General features: G+C 37.2%; 1 protein-coding gene across 5 annotated transcripts in view; it reads left to right on the top strand.

Annotated features, from left to right (window-relative positions):
- LOC150084775 (striatin-3-like) overlaps nucleotides 1-26,258 on the top strand; it is a 751,872-nt gene that overhangs the window by 509,651 nt on the left and 215,963 nt on the right. For all 5 annotated transcript variants that reach the window (XM_090376594.1, XM_090376597.1, XM_090376596.1 and 2 more), the window contains one exon: nucleotides 14,208-14,255. In XM_090376594.1, coding sequence (XP_090232720.1) covers nucleotides 14,208-14,255 — 48 coding nt within the window. The remainder of the gene's footprint in view (nucleotides 1-14,207; nucleotides 14,256-26,258) is intronic.

Raw genomic sequence — 26,258 nt, forward strand, 5'->3', positions numbered from 1 at the left:
GAGAAGCTGAGAACTACACAGCGAAGAATGGAACGAATTATATTGGGAATCAGACTGTTAGATAAGAAGAGAAACAAATGGATAAGGCAGCAAACTCAAGTAAAGGACATTATTATCAAACTAAAGAATAAATTATTGAATATCTCAATTTACCGTTTGAATAGCATAAAGCTTAATGAGCGGTACTTGCCTTAGATAAATCTGCTGGCCGACCGGGCTAGCCGAGTGGGTAAAATACCTGCCCGGCAACCCAAAGGTTGCAGGTTCGATTCCCGCCTCGGGCTTGGATCAAAGTACTGCAAAAACCTTGGGAGGTGCAATATGGCCACAGAAGCCGATGCGCCAACAACTACCAAATCAAAAAATAAATAAATAAATCTGCTACTTTACATGAAGTTAGGATGGAAGAATAATTTCAGGCTTAAGGTAGTTTATAATAAGTTAAGATTAAGATTGTGAACACGGAATTAAAATATGCTCAAATATGTAAAAGTGCACAATTTTGTCTGTGGTTGTCATTGAAGAATTAATTTAAAATTTAAAATATGAGACCGGTGAAGCCAAAAGTCATGAACGCCCGACTTTCGTGTTAACGCCATCAGTTGGCAATACTAAAAGGAAAGGAATCGTGTGTTTTTAAAGACTTCTATGTTCCTATAATGCACTTTGTGACATGTGGGAATCTTAGGTGTGTAAGATTCCAGACCGGGGAGAGGTGGGTAGGTAGTTTTGTGTTTACGACGTTAAGTTTGGTATTATGGCGGCACCATTCTGTAATAAGAGCTTCATATTGAAAGATTTTGTAACTGGATTTTAATTTTACAATTGTGATGGCCGAATCAACTAGGGGGTTTATGGTTATGAGAATGTATGTGCTGTGTGAGTTCGGTACTGGATTAAACTTGATATGCGTTATGCAGATGACATACTTTTAATAGGAAACAGAACTACAATTGATGATCTCTTTATTAAATTCAACACGATATATGACACACTCGAAAAGATTAAAATACACACTCGAAATAGAAATCAACAACAAAATCAACTTTCTTAACCTCACAATATACAAAATAGGCACCAAACTAGGAACCAGGAGTTACAGGAAAAATACTCACACAGGAAAATATCTATATTTCAAATCACACCACCCACTTAGTACAAAAAAAGCCGTCCTTTATAATCAAATCCATAATGCTATAAAGTTCAGTTCTTCCCAAGATAATTTATCCGCCGAATAACAATTTCTCACAGAAAAATTCATGACCAGGAAATATCCACTCCAATTAATCCAACACATAGTTTCCGTTGCAAAGAATAATGCCAATAGCTTAATTAAACATAACACCAAACAGAACATGCGCATTATCCTTCCCTATCACAGCAGTCTCGCTAGACAGTTCCGCAAAGTGTTCGCAGGCACTGATATCACACTTATATTTTCTTCATACAATAAGTTAGGAACTCTGTTTAATGCATATAAAGAAACACACAAATACTCAATAAATGACATGAACAATATTGTATATTTAATTTAGTGTCAACAAGGTTGTAATGCATGCTACATCGGTAGCACTACCACACAACAAAAACTTCCAACACACACGAGCATATTACCATTATAACAGCTTCAGGACTGGTCAACCCAGTACTGAACTCACACAACATGTACATTCTCATAACCATAACCCCCTAGTTGATTCAGCCATCACAATTGTAAAATGAAAATCCAGTTACAAAACCTTTCAATACCAAAGCTCTTATTATAGAATGGTGCCACCATAATACCAAACGTAACGTCGTTAACACAAAACTACCTACCCACCTCTCTCCAGTCTGGAATCTTACGCACCTAAGATTCCCACATGTCACAAAGTGCATTATGGGAACATAGAAGTCTTTAAAAACATGTGATTCCTTTCCTTTTAGTATTGCCAACTGATGACAATACGAAAGTCGGTCGTTTATGACTTTTAGCTTCACCGGTCTCATATTTTAAAGTTTAAATTAATTCTTCAATGACAACCAGGGACAAAGTTGTACACTTCTACTCCCTTGAGCATATTTTAATTCTGTGTTCACAATCTTAATCTTAACTTATTTTAAATTATTTTAAACTACCTTAAGCCTCAAATTATTCTTCCATCCTAACTTCATATAACGTAGCAGATTTATCTAAGGTGAGTACCGCTCAATAAGCTGTATGCTATTCAAACTAAAGAACTAAAATGGTCTTGGGCAGAATACATAGCTCGAAGGTATGATGACAAATGGACTAAGAAAATAATAGATTGGTACCCAAGAGGAGCTAGAAAAAAACCTGGAAAACAGCGATGGAGATGGACAGGTGAAATTTACAATTTTGTGGGTGGTAAATGGATGCCCATTGCACAAAACAAAAGGAAACGGAAAGTTGCTGGAGAGGCCTTCATTCTGCAGTGGATCAAAAATGGCTGATGATGATGAGGACAGTGGGACCAACTGATGATGTTACCTACAGCAAATTCAAGGAATTAATCTTGGAAGCTACTAGGCTTTCCATACCAATTAAGAAATGCCGTTCAAGGTTTAGGCCTAAATGTATGTCAGCTGAACTAACAAGACTAGTGGCAGAGAAGAAAACTGCATGGGATGCATATAAATTATCAAGCAACACAGAAGCCTATGTTTGATATAAGATAGTCTGTGCCCAAGTCTCAAAGTAGGTTAAACAAGTGTAGGCAGATTATGAGAATTCCTTGACAAAGGATTCAAAGAATAACAGACTTCTTTACATATGAAAACCCTAGAAAGGAGGAGGATGAATACGATTGATCCTACTCAGATAGCTGACAAACTGAAGGAGAGGCACCTCCGTAGCCAGGTGGGAAGGAGCAGCAGTGTGTAGCACACGCTTCTTGATTAGACCGGGGTTCGAGCCTGTCACCACCAAATACGGAAAGGTCAGGGAATGACCATCGCATATCCCGGAGCAATATGGCCTTAGTTGCTAATGCTCCTGAAAACCAAATAACAAAACATAACAAACAACTGAAGGAGTAATTTGCATCTATATATATTCACACATGAGGAACTCTATGTGTAAGAGGAGGCCAGACATTTATCAAAATCTAACAGGGTAAATGGATTTGTAATAACAGAGAACGATGTGGAGGAGAAATTGTTTAATTTTAAATATAAGAAAGACTTTAAATATAAGCAAACCCTTTGCCATTATTATGAGAGCATCCTTGGTTTAAAAGGAAGGTCCCACAGTCTGTAGATGTGCACATATATCTACAATTCTCAAAGGGTGACATGAGTAATTACTGACCTGTTAGTTTGTCGCCTGTTCCTGGGAAAATAATGAAGTCACTGGTTAAAGAAGCATTCCAGATCATCTAGACAAGACTGCAGTTATAGTTCAGATACAGCATGGGTTTATTAAGGGGAAGTCTTCTCTGACAAATTTGATTAGATATTACAATGTGATTACAAAGTAACTGGATGCAAAAACATAATTTTGATATCATATTCTTGGATTTCATGAAAGCTTTTGATTTTGGTACCAATGGAATGCTGCTGTACAAATTCAAGCAGTATGGCATTAAGGGCAAGTTGCTACAATGGTTAAAAGTGTGTTTGAGTGGGAGGTGACAGAGAAAGGTAATAAATGAACACCGCTCTTTGGGGACTAATGTTAATAATGGAGTCCCCAGGGGCCGTGATGGGTTTTGTATATTTATCAATGATATTGATGAAGGTATATTAGGCTTGTTGCAGTATGCAGTTGATACAAAGGTTGGCAGGGTTGTTAATGACAGTAATGGCTGTGCGCTACTGCAACAGAATATGGAAAAGTTGGGCAGATGGGCTGAGAAGTGGCAACTGAAGTTTAACATTAACAAATGCAAAGTACCACATATGGGTAGAATTGATCCCAGAGAAACATACCAACTGTTTGGTATTACACTTAGGCTGGTAGAAAATGAAAAATACCTGGGAATAATTGCACAATCAGATAGGTTTTCTGACCAAAGCAGACAGGCTGCCAGAGCGTGTCATGGGGTATTGTCAGTGATGTATAGGACTTTTGCTAGTAGGGAAGGGGAGGTGATTATCCCTTTGCATGCGGTGGTTAGGCCATCCTTGAGTACTGCATACAGGTCTGGAGGCCTCATTTTAGGAAGGAAGTAGAGTTGCTTGAGCAAACAGAGAAGGGCAACAAGATTGGTGAGTTGGATGAAGAGGTGGTCTTACCAAGAAAGGCTTAATTTCTGCAAATTGCAGCGGCTATAGAGTAGGCACTAGCAAGGTGATATGATTGAGTTGTATCAGCTCTTGAATGGATTGAGCATGCTGAATTCTTCCGCCTGCTCAGATTACAAACCTGAGGCGCCATAAATTCAAATTGAGGAAAAAGAGTTATCGAATAGATGTGCGGAAATTTCCTTTAGCAGGCATGTCTGTTGTTGTTGTGGAAGTTGATATCTTAAATAAATTCAAGGAAGAACTGGACAAACTTTTAGAGAGAATCAATGTCTGGATATTTTTTTTGTTAATGCTACATAAGCTTATACACTTGCTTTCTTGTACCACATGCCTCTACTACTATCTGCAAACTTGGACATTAAGCCTGATATACCTTCATAGATATCATTGATAAATGCACAAATCAATACTGGGCCCAGCACCGAAACTTCATTTCCTGGGGGACTTCACTAATAACATTATTCCACACAAAGAGCATTGTCCCTTGATTACCACTCTCTGTCATCTCCTACTCAACCATCCTTTTATATCCGTTGTAGCAACTTGCCCTTAATGCCATACCGCTCCAATTTGTACAGCAGTCTTCCATGTGCAATAGTATCAAAAGCTTTTGTGAAATCCAGGTTCTTTGTGGCCACATCATAGTATCCAATCAAATTTGTCAGACAAGACCTTAATAAGCCCATGCTGTGTCTGAACTGTTACTCCGATCTTGTCTAGATGATCCCCAGATTCGGACCAAAGTATTTCTACACCTCGGGCAGAAACACTTTTTGGCACTCTTTTACTACCCTTTTACTGAAGATATTTATATTTCTTGCCTCACTGTCCTTCTGATTTTGGCATCCCGGCAAGGGCCCTACTAGCCCGTTCATTAATCCAGCACTGATGATCCCGCAGTGCTTCTTTTACCAGTAACTACATTATTTTCACCGGAACAGAAGTAAAAACTAACAGGTCTGGAATTACTTGGTCGCTCCCCCCACTTGTGAATTGGAGATACATTTGCACATTTGAGTGCAAGGATGCTATCATAATTATTGTAAGGGTTTGCTTACTTCCCTTGCTGCCTCCTTCAATATAACTGGATAGATTCCATTCAACCCGATGCCTTTTTTATGTTTAACTTGAAAAATTTCTCCTTCACTTTGCTCTCTTTAATTACAAAATCATTTAGCTCCCTATTAGAGTTTAATAAACTTCTGTCGCCCCCTTCCTCACGGAATTCCTCAATGTGAATATAGATGCAAAATACTCATTGAATTTGTCAGCTATCTGAGCTGAATTATCAACAGTCAAACCATCTATATCATGTGGACCAGTCTGATTCTAGAGTTTACATAAGTAAAAAAGTCTTTGTTTTTTTTTTTCTTTGCATGCTTTGCCAAAGATTTTTTGCAATCAGCATTCGCTGATACTTTCACACCCCAGCAAGCCGGCACCTCCGTAGCCAGGTGGGCATGAGCGGCAGTGTGTAGCACATGCTTCTTGATTAGACTGGGGTTCGAGTCAGTGTCCACCAAATATGGAGGATGCGGAAAGATCAGGGAATGACCACCGCATATCCCCGGAGCAATATGGCCTTAGTTGCTAATGCATTTGCACATTGCTCATAAAAACCAAATAACAACAACAGCTGCTATGGAAAGAAGATAGTTTTCTATAATTAGTAATGATATTAATATAGGTATATTAGAAGTAAGGTCTAAATTTGCACAACATACTAATGTTAACAAGGTGGTAAATGACAGTAATCAGGGTAAGCTGCTGCTACAAGTTCTGAGAAATAGTAGTTGAAGTTTAACACTGATAAATGCAAGGTACTGCATGTGGGTCGCAGTAATTCCAGATTAATGTACCAATGTGGTACTACACTCAAGGCAGTAAAAAATGAAAAAGACCCCATAATTGTGCAGTCAGATATGTAGTTCTCTGAGCAGTGAAGGCAGGCTGCCAGGACAACTCATGGAGTTTTGTCTGTGATATACATTATCACATTGTACAAGGCAATGGTTAGGCTGCATCTTGAGCACTGCATACATTCGGGCTTCAGTTCTGCAAATTACAGCGTCTTAATAATAAGGCCAGGGAAGGGAACTGATCAAAATTTTTAGGCTTGGAATGGTTTGAGCAAGCTCAATGCTGATGCCCTTCTTACTCTTGCTCAGGCTACTCACATGGAGGAGGAATCCATACTCTCGTGTTGACTGAGACTACCCCCCCCACCCTCCAGAGTTTGGATTCCAGTCAATGTCTCAATCACATCATTTGATTCAACAAGAATGCTGAATTCATTCTTCACTCAAACACCATGCAAATCACAAGTTGATCTGCTAATGCCATTGGTTATGACAACTTTTCTGCCATCTACCTTTTGATGGCAGAAAAGGTAGTTTGTGAGTGAGCTTCTCAATGGAAAATGTGAGTTTTTCCATTGAGACCAATGGAAAAACTCACATTTCCTGACTTACGAACCACTATAGACCAATCTGCCCACTGCTTCCAGTGCTCTCATATTGCTAGAGAATGTACTTCTGCTAATTATCACCAAGGAAATTTTACCAAGTTCACCCCTGCAAATTCATTTTGAAACATGGCAGAAAAGCAATTCATTTATCCATTCCAATTAGATCTACTGTCACCAATCTCCTTGCTACTGCTAACAACATCCCTTTCACTTTTGAAAAGTCTGCCAATCACTTATATCTATGTTGAATCAGCATCCAATCTCTCATCATGTTTGCTTTACTGCAACTCTTTGAAAGCTACTACCTCATTGGTGGAAACTTTCTGCCCTTTCTATTCTCACTTCTTCATAACAGGACAGTCAGCTACCTAGCTGAGAACAGAGTTTATACTGGGCACATAACGACTGGAGTCCCACAAGGTTCTTTTCTCTGTGGACTCTTGTTCCCCATGCTAATCTCCCACTGGTTAGCAACATATCTCATCAATTATGCCAAACATATCCGGATACTCACCTATGTAACCAAGCATAATTCTGTCCGGACAACTGATTCCATCGACAGGGTTCCCTTTGATATCACCATACATCTCATGTAGGTTGACATAAAAATCTACCCAGTAAGTCTGAATGCATGAAGTTTACATTGAGACAAACCTGTATTGCCCACCCGTCCTGAAATCTTAAATGTTTTGCCAGGCAACACCTACAGTTCATTGACCACAGCATAACCACAGTCAACTACATTCAGATTGTCATTTATCTTCCACTTTTATACATAGCTTTTTCCCCAGTACCTCTACCATGTTCTCATTTGATGACTTAAAGAATACTTCAAATTCATCAAAATTTTTCAGTATACTCTTATCATTAGTGTACAAGCATATATATTTGTGTCTGTTTCTGCTCTTAGTTATCCTAACACAGCCCATATATTTGCTTTTTCCATAAGCACTCCAGTTCATCCAGAACCCCCCCTTGTTTTTTTATCTAGGCAGCTGCATGTCCAAATTGATGCAACACAAGAATCAAATATAGCTGTGCTTAAGGCTGCCATATAAATTGATAATGACTTAGTGAAGAAATATAAAGTGATACTCAAAATATGTCACGAGAAAGGACATTCTGATATAATAGATAGGAAAGAATATATGATAAAAGCCTTTTGAATTAATTCTTGACTTGAGGGACTCTGCAAACTTCTAGTTAATAAAATAAATTTATTTTGTAAAGATGTAATTTATTTGAACAGAGGCTGTGTAAGGTGTTTTGACTAATATCCTGAATTGCTAATTTTTTTAATGGAGAGTTAGGGCAGCCATTAGAATGATACAGGATAGTGACTTGAGCCTGAATCACATATGCACCATCCCTGTAAGTACTTTTATCCAACTTGTAATTACCTTATGCACCAAAAATTACACTTAAACAGGTATGAATATCGCCAGCATTCATCCAACACCAGAAGAAACATTTTTTAAATATCTATAAATGATGCATGAGGATTGTACAAAGCCAAAAAATACAAAATTTAATTTTTCTTATATAGTAATGCCTGGAGTATTGTAAATAAATTTAATAAATGTAGGCTTTTGATTAGGTCAGCCAATGCTGATATACTGTAATAGGACTAACAGAGACAGTACTGTCTCTGTTAGTCCTATTACAGATATAGGGGATTAAGAATTTCAGTATTGTGTATGTACAACTTGTTCAGGTGTGACAGGGAGGGTCAAAGGAGAGGTGAAGTCATGCTTTTCATCAAAAGCTCTGAAAGCCATCAAAATGCACTCAGGCTCAGTGTACATTCAGATGTACATTATATCTGTGTGAATTGAGATGACATGTGGTAAAGGGAAGATGCCAGCTGGGATCTTCCCTTTACCACATGCCATCCACAAAGTGAATTTGAGGAGCATGTCTTTATAGAACTTTTAGTTAACAGCCAAGTGTGACTGCATTATGGGAAACTTCAAAAGCTGCCTCTTATAGTTTACTAGAAACATCCTACAACGAAACAGATTTTTGAGCCATCTAGATGATTGCTGTCATTATTTATTCAGACATTAAAAAAAGGGCAAGGGGTTCCAATATCTTCGATTTGATTCTCAATAGAGATCCAAGTTGCATCCGAAATTTGACAGTCTCAAGAGAGGGAACTATATTTGAATGAGGCATTTCTTGTGTTGTATTAACTGGAGGCACAACTGCACACTGTTGGATACAAGTTGATTATGGTTAGTATTTGAGGAATTTATTCTGGAAACTATGAATACGTTTGATTCCATGGAGAAGTTATGCAAAATAAAAATGCCTAATTGGATGATAAGAGGGGTTATGTTAATTGAGCAAAAGTAAAAAAAAAAAAAAAAAAAGGGATAGTTTACAGACCATCTCAAGATACTGATCTGCAAGAGTATTATAAACATATATATAAAAAAACAGCTGTGGGATAAGACAGGCAAAAACCGAATATCAGAAATCACTATCAGAGAGAGTCAATAGAAACCTCTCTTTATATGCGAATACAAAAGAGAAGAGATTCAGATAGTCTCCTTACTTGATTAAATTGGAAAAGTCACAGAAAGCCAGAAGTGTCAAATGTTTAAATAGATACTTGTAGCCCTCCTTGCAGTTGAAAGATGATTCAAACCAAAAGGGAACAGTGACAGGATTAAAACTGTTGTAAATTAAGTCATATATTAATATTGGTAAAGAGCCCTTGAGAAAACTACTGAAATTGGCTCCAGGAGTGGATGTTATACATCTTGTTGGTTGTGTTAATGAGATCATCATCATTACAACCTGGTGTGATCTCTCTCTATATATATATATATATATATATATATATATATATATGTATATATATATATATATATATATATATGTATATATATATATATATATATATGTATACACACACACACACACACAACTGCTGATGCATACCCAGTCCAGAAAGGAGGTGAAAGTTGTAATGGGGAACTATCAAACACCAATGAGTTAGATTTTGGTGGCTGGAAAGATGGGGGGGGGGTCTGTGGTTAAGGATACAATACTGGACCATCTCAATATGAATCATATCCTTAATGACTTACAGTATGGATTTGTGAAAGGGAAGACTTGCCTTACCAACCTAGTTAATTATAAAAAACCATAAACTTTTATACAAGGCTCAAGGGATAGAATTTTTTTTCAGCCTGGGCTGTACTTGTTAACAGGAAAAACTGCTTCTACAAGGATGGGATACACTTAAATAGAAAGGGTGCAAGAATATTTGCTGATACTATCGAGGCAGTGTTAGGTGGGTCGGAAAACTGCTAGCTTGGGGGAGGAGATACAAGGATTAATAGATTTAACAGTAGCCACTGGCAGTGGTGAAAGTGATCTTGCACTGCTTCTATTGGAATGAGCAGCAGCCTGGAAAACAAGATTCAGGGTATTTCAGAGACTGCTGGGAGTCATTATGGTACAAGTAAGCACTTGGGTTGTGTTAGGGTAGCTAAGAATAGGAACAGGTGCATGTATACTTGCATGTACATCGATGCTAGGAGTTTGGTAAATAAATTTGATGAATTTGAGTTATTGCTCAAAACATCAAAGGCAGATATTGTTGCAGATATTGTATATCAGAGACGTGGTGTCACACAGATATATGGAATGCAGAACTGGAATTTTGGGAATAGAATGTGTACAGAAAGGATAGACAGGATAGGAAGGGAGGAGGGGTTATGCTATTAGTTAAGAAACACATAAAATCCAAGGAAGTGAAGCCATTCGACATCGCTGGACAGTGCAGTGTCGAGTCAGTTTGGTGTGACATAAGCATTGGGAGATCAAAATTGAGAGTAGGAGTGTGCTTTAGGCCTAATGACACTGATGAGTATAATAAGAAACTGTACAGGGAAATAGAGTGGGCCAGTAAATCAGAGAGTCTTATAATGGGAGATTTTAATTTCCCAGATATTGACTGGAATTTGTAGGTCGGCCATTCACACTAGCAAGGCTTTGTGGATTTATTGAATGATTGTTTTCTACATCAGAATGTTCGGGAGGCAACTAGAGGGCGTAATACTCTTGATCTGATTACCAGTAGTGATTAAGAATCTGCAGATAAAGGAACCACTAGGTGGCAGTGAACGCAGTGTGCTGAAGTGGGATTTACTCAAAGAGGTAACTACCATCAGGGGCAAAAGGAAGGGTTTTTGCTTTCATAAAAGCAACTATAATGGTCTGAGACAGTATTTAAATTCTATACAGTGGGACCAACTGATGATGTTACCAACAGCAAATTCAAAATGGGAAGCATTCAAAGAATTTATCTTCAAAGCTACTAGGCTTTGAAGAAATATTCAAGATTTAGGCCTAAATGGATGTCAGATGAACTAATGAGACATATAGCAGAGAAGAAAAATGCATGGGATACATATAAATTAATGGGTGACATAGAAGCCTATGATAGATATAAGCTGGTCTGTAACCAAGTCACAAAGGAGATTAGGCAGACAAAGGCAGATTATTAGAAATCCTTGGCAAAGGATGCAAAGAAAAACAGAAAAGAGTTCTTTACCTGTGTAAACTCTAGAAGGAAAGGGATGAATCGGATTGGTCCACGTGATATCGAGGGGTCAACTGTTGATGATCCTGCTCAGGTGGCTAACAAACTAAACGAGTATTTTGCATCTATATTCACACATGAGGAGTTATTCAGGAAGGGGAATGCTAGAGGTGAAGTAAACTCTGGCAGTGAGCTAGATGGTTTTATAATAACTGAGAGGAAAGTGGAGGAAGAAAATAGTTGAGGATAAACATAAAAAAGGCACCTGGGGTGCATGGGATCTATCCAGTTATATTAAAGGAGGCAGCAAAGGAAGTAAGCAAACCCTTAGCCATAATTATGAGAGTTTCCTTGGACTCAGGGGAGGTACCCACAGACTGGAGATGTGCAAATGTCACCCCAATTCACAAAGGAGGATCAAAGTAATTATAGACCTGTGAGTTTAACTTCTGTTCCAGGAAAATTAATGGCGGCACTGGGAGATCAAAATTGAGAGTAGTTAAAGAAGCATTGCAGGATCATCTAGACAAGACTTCAGTTATAGCTCGGACACAGCATGGTTTTGTTAAGGGAAAGTCTTGCCTGACCAATTTGATTGGATACTATGATGCAGTTACAAAAGACTGGATGCAGTGAATAACTTTGATATTATATATTTGGATTTTAGAAAGGCTTTTGATACTGTTGCACATGGAAGACTGCTGCACAAATTGGAGCAGTGTGGCAATCTGTGCAAATTGCTGCTATGGATAAAGGATTGGTTGGGGGGGAGGCAGAAGACAGAGAGTGGTAATCAATAAGCACTGCTCATTGTGGACTAATGTTATTAGTGGAGTCCCTCAGGGTTTAGTGTTGGGTCCATTGTTGTTTTCTGTATTTATAAATGATATTGATGATGGTATATCAAGCTTAATGTCCAAGTTTGCAGATGATATAAAGGATGGCAGGGTTGTTAAGGACACCTGACAGTATGCTACTGCAACAGGATCTGGAAAGGTTGAGCAGATGGGATGAGCGGTTGCAAATGAAGTTTAACATTGACAAATGTAAAGCCCTACATATTCTAGGTATTACTCTAGGGAAACGGTAACCCTAGAGTAACGTATTAAATATGTAGTACACTGATAGTGGTGAAAAGGACCTGGGGGTAATTGTGCAGGCAGATGTGAAGTTTTCTGAGCAGTGCAGACGGGCTGCAAGAGTAGCTCTTGGTGTCTTGTCAATAATCTACAGGAATTTTTCTAGCAGGGATAAGGAGGCAATTATTCCCTTGTGTAAGGCAATGGTCAAGCCACACTTTGAGTACTGTATACAGGTCTGGAGGCCTCATTTCAAGAAAGATGTAGAGCTGCTGGAATGAGTGCAGTGAAGAGCAACAAGATTAATGAATGGAACAAAGGGTTGCTGTTACAAAGACAGGCCTAAGTTTTACAAATTAGTGTCTGGAGGCTAAGCACCGGCGACGTGATCTGATAGAGGTGCATAAAACCTTGAATGGTTTGAGCATGCTCAATGCTGATGGGATTCTTCCTCTTGCTGAGAATAATCACCTTGAGAGGGCATAAATTGAAATTGATGAAAGACAGGTGTAGGATAGGTGTGTGGAAATTTGCCTCTAGCCAGCGAGTAGTTGGTTGGTGGAACAGACTTCCATCCCTTATTTTGGAAGTTGATAGCCTAAATAAATTTAAGGCTGAGCTGGACAGGTATTTCAAACGAACGGAGGGGTGAAATGGGAGTGGTTTTTTTTTTTGGCTGATGATGCATAAGCTTGCTTTCTTGCATCATATACCTCTACTAATGCTATACCTTTATATGGGAATAGTGGGCTGTTGGGGTACATAAGGGACTGAAGGGAATCAGTGAGATGGATAAGAAATGAATCAGTGAGATGGATAAGAAATGGATAAGAAAAGAAGAGAGAACCATTGAGCACAAATATAAAATTCTGGGAATTAAGAGAAGGCTGCAGCGTATAAAGTTTACTTTCAGGTAACATGGTATAGATCATTGGACTGCAATGGTTATGAAGATTGTTAGTTTGGTAATGATCTGCATTGGTGGTGAAGTGAGTTTGGTAAAGTTCAAATTGGATTTGGGTAGATACTTTTTGGAAACAGAGAAGGTATGGATGATTAGTTTTTTTTTTTTTTACACATGGCAAAGTCTGCCTCCTTGCATCATTTAGCCATTATTATTCCAATAATTTTTTTTTATGTAAACCCCAAACACAAGAGATATTAGAACCTATAGTACTTAGTACCGTGCTTGGGTTGGAGGTTGAGAAGAAAGAAAATATTTGTTAACTTTGAACTTCTGTAGACTGTAATTTTAAGGAAATACGTATGAAGGAAGGTTGTTCCAGAAAACGGCTGTTAAATGAATAAATGAGTAAGATGAAAAGTTGGTTCTTTGAGTTTGAAGCTGGACAGTAAATGGATGTTTGCTGGTAGGTGCACATGTTCGGACAGTTTTGAAAGAGAGAGCGGGAATTATAGAAGCCAATTCAGAAGAACAGTGCCCATGGAAGTATCTGTAGATGAGGCATGCAGCAGAAACAGTATGTCTATGAGACAGCGAGTGGAGAGATTCTGTTAGAAATGAATCATTAACAAATCGTTGACTCTAGCGTCATTCCACTTCATTTTCAGCATTTTTCCTGTTACACCTTCTTTTATAGTAATTTAATTTATAGTCTATAAATTTGGTTTGTAACTTGAATTATCAAAATAGAATAGAAATTAAATAGAAATAGCTTATTTAATATAACTATTTGCTCCTTGCTTATAAATTTAATTTGTCTGTTTATTTTTCTTGTGCTTTAAATTTTTTCTAATGGGGAGAAAAAATTCCAACCTTTAGTGAGACAATGATCCAAATTTTTTTCTCATGTTATTAAAATATGTGGTTTTTTTTTTTTTTTTTTTTCTCTTGAAGGACTGCATCATTAGATGTTGAACCTGTGTACACATTTAGAGCGCACATGTGAGTATATTTGTGGTTTTTTTTTTCTGCTTATTTGTTAAGTTGAACTTATATTAAAATTTTGATTTTATTTAATTATACACATTATTTAAAATAAGCAATGATCTTTGAATTTTTTTATTTTAAGCTTAATTTATTTTGTCACTTTACTGCTAAAAGACAGCAATATTTTATACAATTTTGTGTATTGAAAAGTTAATGATTTAATTATGGTTTGGGAATAACAATATGTGGTTAATATCCATTAAGATGAATTTACTTATAAATGAATAAAACTGTGTACACAATATTAAGAGCTTCTTTTGCCGCATGTTTTGGAAAAAGCAGATTAGCTTTAATTGATACTTTTCCAAATTTACAAGCACATTAGTGCCACAAAATTGTTAGCTAGTGACATTTTAGGATTCTTTTCAAACCTTGCTATCAGACCTCAAGTGGAAGATCTAACTTAATTCCATCACAGTTAAGTTACCTGAATTTGTATAGGGTTCCACCTCTGGTTGAAATTACCAGTCATATCAGTTTTCCAGGATTGTTCCAGTGTCCCCAAAGAAGTTTTTGGGATGCTATTTTGTCTCTATTTTCATGTATAGCTATTTCCTGAACTAAACATACCATGTTAAAATTAATAATTTTTTATTATTTTGGCAATTTCACATGGCAGTTAGCATTTCCATAATAAATAGCACACTGTATGCCTTGCAAATAACATTGCCAAAGTGCAAGGGTGTAATAATAAAGCATCAATACAAAGTGTATATTCTTCTTTCTCTTGCACCACTTGTGAATATTGTGTTTTTCTCTTTACATGCGTTGATCATTCAAGTAAGGAAATGAACCATTTCCTGATTAATAATAAAAATTGACAATAATTCTGATTATTGGTAGAGAAAATTGTCAAAATTGCTGAGATGAAACTAAAAGTTTTGCAGCTGTGGTTATACAGCCGATTTCAGAATCTTTGAATCTTTTTTTTTTTTTTTTTTTTTCACTGAATTATCTTCCAATGAAGAATTAAAATAGTAAAGTATTGCCAGACATTTCTCACCCATTTTCTTAGCATTGTTGAGATGAAGAATGCATCTTATTCCTTGAAAAAAGCTGATCGAATAATGCTATAATCAAAAGGTGGTGGCATATATTTAAGCACTGAGTGTCTAAGGCTGTGAGGAATCAATTTGTGTCTGTAGTAATGTGTATTCTTTGTCCAATTTGCTGTTTCCTGGGCAATGAACTAAAGTTTCTAGATGGTAATCATACAACCCTCGCCGATCGGCTAGCCAGGTGGGTAAGGCACCTGCCTGGGCAACCCAAAGGTCGCGGGTTCGAATCCCGCCTCGGGCTTGGATCAAACTACTGCAAAAACCTTGGGAGGTGCACTATGGCCACAGAAGCCGATGCGCCAACAACTACCAAAGGAAAAAAAAAAAAAAAAAAAAAAAACATACAACCCTCACTGAAGGCTAAGCACCTCAGCCTCATTGTTAAAAGTTAATAAAAGGTCTTCCTGTTGAGATGAAATTCTCAGTCCTATTTTGTACTGACGAGGCTAAAACCCATATGCCTCCTTCCCCCCCTCTCAACATTATTCCCAAGTTGAAATAATATTTTCTTTGAACGTACCTGGGCAAAAGGGAGAAATCGAATGGAAGTCTCTATTCTGAATGTGATTAGAACCTATAGTACTTAGTACCGTGATTGCAAAATCTTAACTTTGGAATGTTCCAAAGTTAAGATGTTAACTTTGTTATAAAACAAAATAATATCTAGTGAACAACATGACTAATAGTTATGTATGGAATCATCTGATATTATTTTCATTTCAGATATATATGGAATCTGTTTAAATTTCTGTGATGTCCATTTTCATCTAAAATCAGCCAAGCCCCACTTATTTTTTCTGATAGCATCTGTTATCAGTTGCCTCAACCACTGCTGATCTCAGTTGTCATAACTGTTCACTCTGATATTTGTTGTCAGAGATTTTCTAACATGGAATTTCCTCTTATTGATCCTTTCTGGCTTAGAAATCTTCAACACATTCTGTCATATTCATGTGTTGCCTCTATCATTCTCCAAACTCAGCAGATAACCCTAATCCTTTTGACTTCCTTTCTTTGAAAGTTTGCTTTTGCCAGACAGTTTCCTAACAATGAAGTAATTTTCCTTGGTGATTTTATTGTTCACTGCTCCAGTTTCGATTACAGTTCTGATCTTTTTCTCACCAACAACCTTTCAAAATACAGTCATTGTTAAAGATCCTTATGGTCATTTGCAGCCCTTGCCATTTGGCATTGCAAGAATGCAAAATGGACTGATTTGTGTTGATTACCTCCTTTAATTGGTGGAGTTTTGTTTTAATTCTTCCAAAGTTGATGTTTACTCATGTCATATCAGTGGAGTCATTCTTGTAGTAATGGAATCCTTTATTCCATATTCCATCCAAAGATCTCATCTTAGTAATTTGTATCCAAATCTTCAGTTTCATTTTTTCCCTTTGTTAAAGCTCACAACAGTTTTAAAATAATTATTTGTCACCCCAAACTCAATTTTAAACAGACTAAGAGTAGAATACTTGCATTCTGTTCAAATGATAATTGAGCTTTCTGTTCTATTATGAAAGTTATTCGCTGCAATTTCTATCATTAGCATTCTGATCACGTCCTGTCATACCAAGCATTTTGGCACTAATAATATTAAGAGTAGGAGACCGGCAGAATTACTTAACAAGTACAGGTCACTGTTGAACAAAAGCCGAGAATTACGGTTGAATTTGAAAGTGTCTGCAATTCTGCCCAGACACGATAGGAGGGAGTATATGATGAGAGCCTTGTCGATCAATTCGGCCCTGGAAAGATTGTGCAAGGCTCAAGGGGTAGAATTTTTTTCAGCCTGGACTGTACTTGTTAACAGGAGAGATTGCTTCTACAGGGATGGGATACACTTAAATAGAAAGGGTGCAAGAATATTTGCTGATGCTATCGAGGCAGTGTTAGGTGGGTCGGAAAACTGCTAGCTTGGGGGGAGACAAAGACCAATAGATTGACAGTAGCCACTGGCAGAGGTGAAAGAGATTCTTGCACTGCTTCTATTAGAATGAGTAGAAGCCTGAAAAACAAGATGCATGGTATTTCAGAGACTGCTGGGAGCCATTGCGGTACAAGTAAACACATGGGTTGTGTTAGGGTAGCTAAGAATAGAAACAGGTGCAGGTATACTTGCGTGTACACCAATGCTAGGAGTTTAGTAAATAAATTTGATGAATTTGAGTTATTGCTCAAAACATCAAAGGCAGACATTGTTGGGATATCAGAGATGTGGTGTCACACAGATATAAGGGATGCAGAACTGCAATTTGGGGAGTACAACGTCTACAGAAAGGATAGACAGGATAGGAAGGGGGGAGGGGTTATGCTATTAGTTAAGAAACACATAAAAACCAAGGAAGTGAAGCCAGTCGACATCGCTGGACAGTGCAGTGTTGAGTCAGTTTGGTGTGACATAAGCATTGGGAGATCAAAATTGAGAGTAGGAGTGTGCTATAGGCCTAATGACTCTGATGAGTATGATAAGGAACTGTACAGGGAAATAGTGGGCCAGTAAATCAGAGAGTCTTATAATGGGAGATTTTAATTTCCCAGATATTGACTGGAATTTGGGGGCTGGTTACTCACGCACTAGCAGGGCTTTTGTGGATTTATTGGATGATTGTTTTCTACATCAGCATGTTCGGGAGGCAACTAGAGGGAGTAATACTCTTGATTTGATTATCAGCAGTGATTCGTCATGCATTAAGAATTTGCAGATAAATGAACCACTAGGTGGCAGTGATCACAGTGTGCTGAAGTGGGATTTACTCAAAGAGGTAACTACCATTAGGGGTAAAGGGAAGGGTTATTGCTTCCGTAAAGGCTTCTACAGAAAAGGCTCCTCTTCTACAGATATTTCCATGGGCACTGTTCTTCTGAATTGGCTTCTATAATTCCCGCTCTCTCTTTCAAAACAGTCCGAACACGTGCCGCCACCAGCCAACATCCATTTACTGTCCAACTTCAAACCCACAGAACCAACTTTTCATCTTCCTCATTTATTCATTCAACTGCCGTTTTCTGGAACAACCTTCCTTCATACGTATTTCCTGAAAATTACAATCTACAGAAGTTCAAGTCCAATGTCAACAAATATCTTCTTTCGTCTTCTCAACCTCCAACCCAAGCACGGTACTAAGTACTATAGGTTCTAATACCTCTCGTGTTTGGGGTTCTCATAAAAAAAAAAAAAAAAAAAAAAGGCGACTACGATGGACTGAGACAGTATTTAAATTCTATACGGTGGGACCAACTGATGATGTTACCAACAGCAAATTCAAAATGGGAAGCATTCAAAGAACTTATCTTGGAAGCTACTAGGCTTTACATACCAACTAAGAAATATTGTTCAAGGTTTAGGCCAAAATGAATGTCAGATGAACTAATGAGGCATATGGCAGAGAAGAAAAATGCATGGGATACTTACAAATTAACACATAACACAGAAGCCTATGATAGATACAAGTTGATATGCAACTAAGTTACAAAGGAGGTTAGGCAGGCGAAGGCAGATTACGAGAAATCCTTGGCAAGGGATGCAAAGAAAAACAGCAAAGAGTTCTTTACTTATGTAAACTCTAGAAGGAAGGGGATGAATCAAATTGGTCCACTTGATATTGATGGGTCAACTGTTGATGATCCTGCTCAGGTAGCTAACAAACTAAATGAATATTTTGCATCGACATTCACACACGAGGAGTTATTCAGCAAGGGGAATGCCAGAGGTGTATTCAACTCTAGCAGTAAGCTACAGAATCTTGAAATAACTGGGAGTAAAGTGGAGGAGAAACTGTTGAAGATAAACACAAGAAAGGCACCCGGGGTGGATGGGATCTATCCAGTTATATTAAAGGAGGCAGCAAAGGAAGTAAGCAAACCCTTAGCCATAATTATGAGAGCTTCCTTGGACTCAGGGGAGGTACCCATAGACTGGAAATGTGCAAATGTGACCCCAATTCACAAAGGAGGATCAAAGGCTGACACAAGTAATTATAGACCTGTGAGCTTAACTTCTGTTCCAGGAAAATTAATGGAGGCACTGGTTAAAGAAGCACTGCAGGATCATTTAGACAAGACTTCAGTTATAGCTCAGACACAGCATGGTTTTGTTAAGGGGAAGTCTTGCCTGACCAACTTGATTGGATACTATGATGCAGTCACAAAAGAACTGGATGCAGGGAATAACTTTGATATTATATACTTGGATCTTAGAAAGGCTTTTGATACTGTTGCACATGGAAGACTGCTACACAAATTGGAGCAGTGTGACATTGGAGGCAAATTGCTGCTATGGATAAAGGGGTGGTTGAGGGGGGAAGACAGAGAGTGGTAATCAATGGCCACTGCTCATCGTGGACTAATGTTATTAGTGGAGTCCCTCAGGGCTCTGGTTTGGTTCATTATTGTTTTCTGTATTTATAAATGATATTGATGATGGTATATCAAGCTTAATGTCCAAGTTTGCAGACGATACAAAAGTTGGCAGGGTTGTCAAGGACACTACTGACACTATGCTGCTGCAACAGGATCTGGAAAGGTTGAGCAGATGGGCTGAGAGGTGGCAAATGAAGTTTAACATTGACAAATGTAAAGTACTACACATGGGAAACAGCAATCCCAGAGCAACATATCAACTCTGTGGTACTACACTGACAGTGGTAGAGAATGGAAGGGACTTGGGGGTGGTTGTGCAGGCAGATATGAAGTTCTCTGAGCAGTGCAGACAGGCTGCAAGAGTAGCTCATGGAGTATTGTCAATGATATACAGGAATTTTTCCAGCAGGGATAAGGAGGTGATTATTCCATTTTATAAGGCAATGGTCAGGCCACACCTAGAGTACTGTATACAGGTCTGGAGGCCTCATTTCAAGAAGGATGTAGAGCTGCTGGAACGAGTACAGAGAAGGGCAACAAGATTAGTGAATGGAACAAAGGGGTGCTCTTACGAAGAAAGGCTTAAGTTTTGCAAATTACAGTGTCTGGAGACTAGGCACCAGCGAGGTGATCTGATAGAGGTGTATCTGATATAAAGCCTTGAATGGTTTAAGCATGCTCAATGCTGATGGGATTCTTCCTCTAGCTCAGAAAAATCACCTGAGAGGGCATAAATTCAAATTGAGGAAAGACAGATGTAGGATAGACGTGCGGAAATTTGCCTTTAGCCAGCGGGTGGTTGGTTGGTGGAACAGACTTCCATCCCTTGTGGTGGAGGTTGATAACCTAAATAAGTTTAAGGCTCAGCTGGACAGGTATTTTGAACGAACAGAGGGGTGAAGTGGAAGTGGGGGGTTTTTTTTTTTTTTTGGATGATGCTGCATAAGCTTGCTTTCTTGCATCAAATGCCTCTACTAATGCTAATGCTAATTTAATTCATGTGGTGATTTTCTGTCATAAGGATATTAGCAGAATTCTGAACAAATTTGATGTCAAGAAAAAGCTTCATGTCCTGATTTCATTAATGAATTGACTAACACACCATCAGGTGTGTTAGTCAATTCACTAATGTCTACATTGCAAAATAGGAACATGGAGAAGCTGTTACTCTCTGTAATGTGCGATCATTTAATTGTACATGTGTGGTGCAAAAATAATTTACAGTGTCTTTCAGTAAGACTCCAAGAAACACACCATGAAATTTCAGAAGATATAGGCAATATTTTCCCTGTATTGTAGAATCTGAAAAAGGTAATACAATTGCTTGGTGTACTTTATGTAGGTATTTTCAAATTTTTGGCTGCAGGAAACACAGTTAAATCAGATATTTGCACACAAATATCTGATTTGTTAGCGATTATGGTCCTTATTACCATAAGGACCATAATCATGTAGAGCACAGAAAGAAAGGAGAAAAGGACAATTTCATAGTATCAATGGTGATGATATCATACGTGCCAGTAGTTTATTTGAATCTTTTGGCATAAAAGGTAATCTTATTTTGAGTTTCATGTTGATCATGCAGACTCTGTTCAGAAATATGATTCCTGATAATGAAATAGCAAAAAAAAAAATGGTTGTATAAAAACTGCAGTAATTGTTAGCGAAATTGCACAGGTAGAGAAAGAAGAGTTATAGCTCTGAAAATAGGCCATTTCCAATTGATACAAATGGCAGTAATCATTGATTCCAAGCTATATTCCATTATGTTGAATTTTTGTAATGTTTAAAAAAAGAAAAAATGTCAAATCGAAAGCAGCATGCTTTTATTGCTGGAATTGGACAGTTAAGAGAATCTTCATCTGAAGAACTTGAAAGAATGTGGGATCGCTTCAAAGAACTGTTTGGCACTTAGTGTTGATAACCTATCTCATAGTGTTAATAATGTATCTCTTATATTAGACCTGATAATATGATGTTCAGGTCTAATATCTTATAATTTCGACCTGCTACATTCATATTATAGAGTTGTTCCCCAGTGAGTTTTTCTCTGTTAATAAATGACCTTAAATTTTTGAAAATAATTTATAAGAGATTTTAAAACTTGGAATGCTATGTCCAAATACGGAGGCCACACCTAAAAAATAGCATCATGCTTCTTGAAAGGATCCGAAGTTGGGCATCCCGTTGGCTCTTATATGAGCAAGACTTTGAATGTGTGGGCTATAGTGCTTGGCAATCAGACAACTTAGAGGGGGAAGGGACCCCATTGAACTTTATAAGGCTCTTAGAGGAGATAGTTATATATAAATGAAGCTAAAATTTTCACTGTTATAAATGAATCCAGAACTAGAGGTCGGAAATTCAAATTACGGGAAAAGAGAATTTAGACTGGATTGTAGAAAGTTTTCTTTTGGCCAGCATATTAGTAATTACTAGAATAAATTACTTCCATAGGTAGTTGAAGCTGAAAGCTTGGAGAACATCAAAGTTCAGCTGGATAGGTATCTATAACAGGAAGAAAACATGTAGGTTTTTTATCTTTTTAGTTTATAGAATTTTTTAATTTTTATTTGATATATATATTTTTAATTAATTACTTTTTATTTTATTTTTATTTAGTTTTCTTTTACTTTATATATATAATTTTTTAAATTTATTTTTTATTTCATTTATTTTTTGTCGTTAATTAAAGTTCAGCAAAAGTAGGTAGCTTCCTTGCACTATGTGACTAATACTAGTATTGGCTGAAATAAAACAAAACACATAATAGGAGATCCCTTGTAATGTTTGAAGGACTGCTTAATAATTTGTAATCTTTGCTTTCTAGGCAGAGGCATTTCCTGCTATATTCTCTTTCCACTGGTTATGAAATTATTTTAAACTTTACCCTTGAATACTTTCTCCTTCTTCATGGAAGAATACTAATAACTGTCTTTTTTTTTTTTTTTTTTTTTTTGTTAACTTGATACTTTACCTAGATATAATCTAAAATATAAGTCTAAATGATAAACATATCTTCTGGCTTACAAACCTTTATAGGGGTTCATAAGCAGGTATTGAAAAATTTTAAAAAGTTTAAAAAATGTGTGATACTTTTAAGAATTTTTTTTTTTTGTAGACTCATTTAGTTTCAAAATCTACTTTTCATTTTTTTTTTTAATCTGGTTAGAAAGCAGTCATGCTACCCTCACTTGGCTAGGTTTGACTTAAATAACCAGATTATGTTGTACAATGTTAAAAAGAACTTAATTCCTCCAACCTGGAATATTAACTGGTTACTCATCAATCAAATTTATGTCTATGTACAAAGCATGTAAAATACAGCTTTTTTTTTTTTTTTTTTTTTTTTGTCTAAATATAGATATTAGTTTGGGCTGAATTTTATGTACACATAAAATATATTTGGCTTGGAAAGAATTAAAATGGGATGATGGTTTGTTACATGACTGTTCAATGCACACAATATAATGTAATGAACATGTGCTAATGTATCCCCAATTCACAAAGGAGGTTCAAAGGGCAACATGAGTAATTACAGACCTGTTAATTTAACTTCTCTTCCAGGGAAAATAATGAAGTCACTGGATAAAGAAGCACTGCATGATCATCTAGATAAAACTGCAGTTATATCTAGATGATCGTATCTTAAACACAGCATGAGTTTGTTAAGGGGAAGTCTTGTCTGACCAGTTTGATTGGATACTATGATATGGTCACAAAGGAACTGAATGTAAAAAATAACTTTATCATATACTTGGATTTTAGGAAAGCTTTTGATACTATTGTGCATGGAAGACTATTGTACAAATTGGAGCAGTATGGCATTAAGGGCAAGTTGCTGCTATGGATAAAGGGATGGTTGAGTGGGAGAAGACAGAATGGTAATCAGTGGACACTGGTCTTCATGGACTAATGTTATTACTGGAGTCCAACAGGATTTGGTGTTGGACCCAATGTTGTTTTCTGTATTTATTAATGATATTAATGAAGATATATCAGGCTTAATGTCCACATATGCAAAGATAGGCAGGGTTGTTAATGACAGTATGTTACTGCAGCAGGATCTAGAAAAATTAAGCAGATGGGCTGAGAAGTGGCAACTGAAGTTTAACATTGACAAATGCAAAGTACTATATATGGGTAGCAGTGATGTGTAACCCCAGAGATGTGTACCAACTGTGTGTTACTACACTTAGGGCAGTGGAGAATGAAAAAGACCTGGAATAATTGTGCACTGAGATATGAAGTTTTCTGAGCAGGGCATATGGGATGCAAGATTAGATCATGGGGGCTTGTTGTGGGGAGTAGCTCTTGTTAATAATATTCTAGAATTTTGCTAGTAGGGATAAGGTGGTGATTATCCCTTTGTATAAGGCAAGGGTCAGCCCACTCCTTGAGTACTGCATACAGGTATGGAGTTCTCATTTTAGGAAAGATAAAAAAAAAGTTCCTGGAATGAGTACAGAGAAGGGCACCGAGATTAGTGAGTGGAACAAAGAGTGCTGTTACCAAGAAAGGCTTAAGTTCTGCAAATTGCAGTATCTGGAGACTAGGCACTTGCAAGGTGATCTGATTGAAGTGTATAAGGCCTTGTATGGTTTGAGCATGAGCAATGCTGATGGAATTCTTTCTCTTGCTCAGATTATGCACCTGAAAGGGCATAAACTCAAACTGAGAAAAGACCGTTGTAGAATAGATGTGCAGAAATTTGCCTTTAGCCAGCAGGTGGTTGATTGCTGGAACAAGCTGCCATTTGTCAGTGTGGAAGTGGACAGCTTAAATAAATTCAAAGCAGAACTAAAACTTTTGAAGTGAATCTGGTCGGTGAAATGGGTAGGTTTTTTTTTTTTTTTTTTTTGCTGATGCTGTATAAGCTTGCTTTCTTGCATTGTATGTCTGTGCTAATGCTAATGTACAACAGCTTGGCGAAAAGCAAATTGATATGGAAACAAATCAAGAAAATCATATTCTGTCTTCTTTATATCTATTCTCCATACTGATGTCCTCTCAGATAGCACAGTTATTAGGATAATTGCATTTCCATGCATGTGGGACAGAACTTGAGTGACATCATGAGGGAATGAATTTATGGGTGGGTGCATGGTCACTGCCATGGATAGCTTGTTTTGTTTCAAACAAACAAGGAAATCTGACAATACAATAATAAATGAACTTTACAACCACTGTATACAGAGGCCTCAAAACCATAGTTATTCTTTGCAAAAATGGACCCAAATAGACTTAGCCCCCCCCCATGCCAACCAAGTGTCTTCATGCTTAACAACACTTGATTATAAGCATTGAAAGCCAGCATGGGCCCCCTGGGGAAAATGTCTCACTGGACCAAGCTACCTTTTACTGTATGTGGTTAGAGTCCAATTCTAGCTCCCGCACCCCTAGTGCTCATGGAGACTTACCCACCTTTCTCCCTTCGAACACTCGTGCTGATAATCCATGCTTGGTATTAGCATATCATTAACTTTAATTGCTTTTAATAAAAAGTATAATGTTGGTTGAAAAACAAATTACATTAACCAGCTGGTATTTGTTAATGACCTTTACTTTTTTTTTTTATCTCTGAAACAACTTACCTCCTAAACATAAAACCTACAGAAGTAAAAGTATAGTGTGAACAAGTTTCTTCTTTCTCAACCTTTAACCTGCCTGCAGTACTTTTTTTTTTTATAGGATCTCTGTAAAAAGTGAAATGTATATTAAAAAACAGGAGTAGATATTAGCTCTACCAAAATCACCAAGAACCATATTGGGATTACTAAATTAACAGTGTAGCATGGCATATTAAAAGTTTGTATGTTTGGTGTTGCTTTACCATATGTTGAATTGTTGCATAAAATTCACCAAATCATTGTATTTGCAGGATTGATGCACCCTCCAAATTGTCACATACAGTGACCTGTCATGCACCAAATTGGCCTTATTACAATTTCTGCTCATCTATGCATGTCAACCTGTTACAGGCATTCTCCCCCCCCCCCCCCAGACAACAAAATAATGCTTGAAATTAAGAGAAATGGGTGACTGTTAGAAAGATTATTAAACTTCTGTGGTAATCATTTTTCTCTTTCTTGGTGATTCCCTTCTACTTTCTCTCTCTCTCTCTCTCTCTCTCTCTCTCTCTCTCTCTCTCTCTGGGTAATGCCAGAATTTTTTTGTTTTGGCTGGTGCATTATAAGCCTCAGGCTTCCTTGCACCCTATAACTAATAATAATAATTCTTTTAATAATATATCCCAATGATATTTTTAAAAATCTTCAGTTTCCATATATTCACTGATTCCGGGTGCTATTAGTATACACCAGATATAAAGGTGACTGGATAGCAATCACAATTTTATACCTGGTGTAAAGCAAAACATAAGTTCTACTAAATATTTCATTGCAGCATTAATGAGGGAATAACTAATATAAAATTTATTCTGAGGGGACATGAATAATAAATTCATAAGTATTGGGATAATTTTGAACAAAGAAGATATGAACACAAGTACTGTACAATGCACACTGTAGCCTACTACAAA

Source organism: Mastigoproctus giganteus, chromosome 6, assembly GCF_048544385.1.
Source record: "Mastigoproctus giganteus isolate SK-2022 chromosome 6, ASM4854438v1, whole genome shotgun sequence".
In the NCBI taxonomy this organism is placed as follows: Eukaryota; Metazoa; Arthropoda; class Arachnida; order Uropygi; family Thelyphonidae; genus Mastigoproctus; species Mastigoproctus giganteus.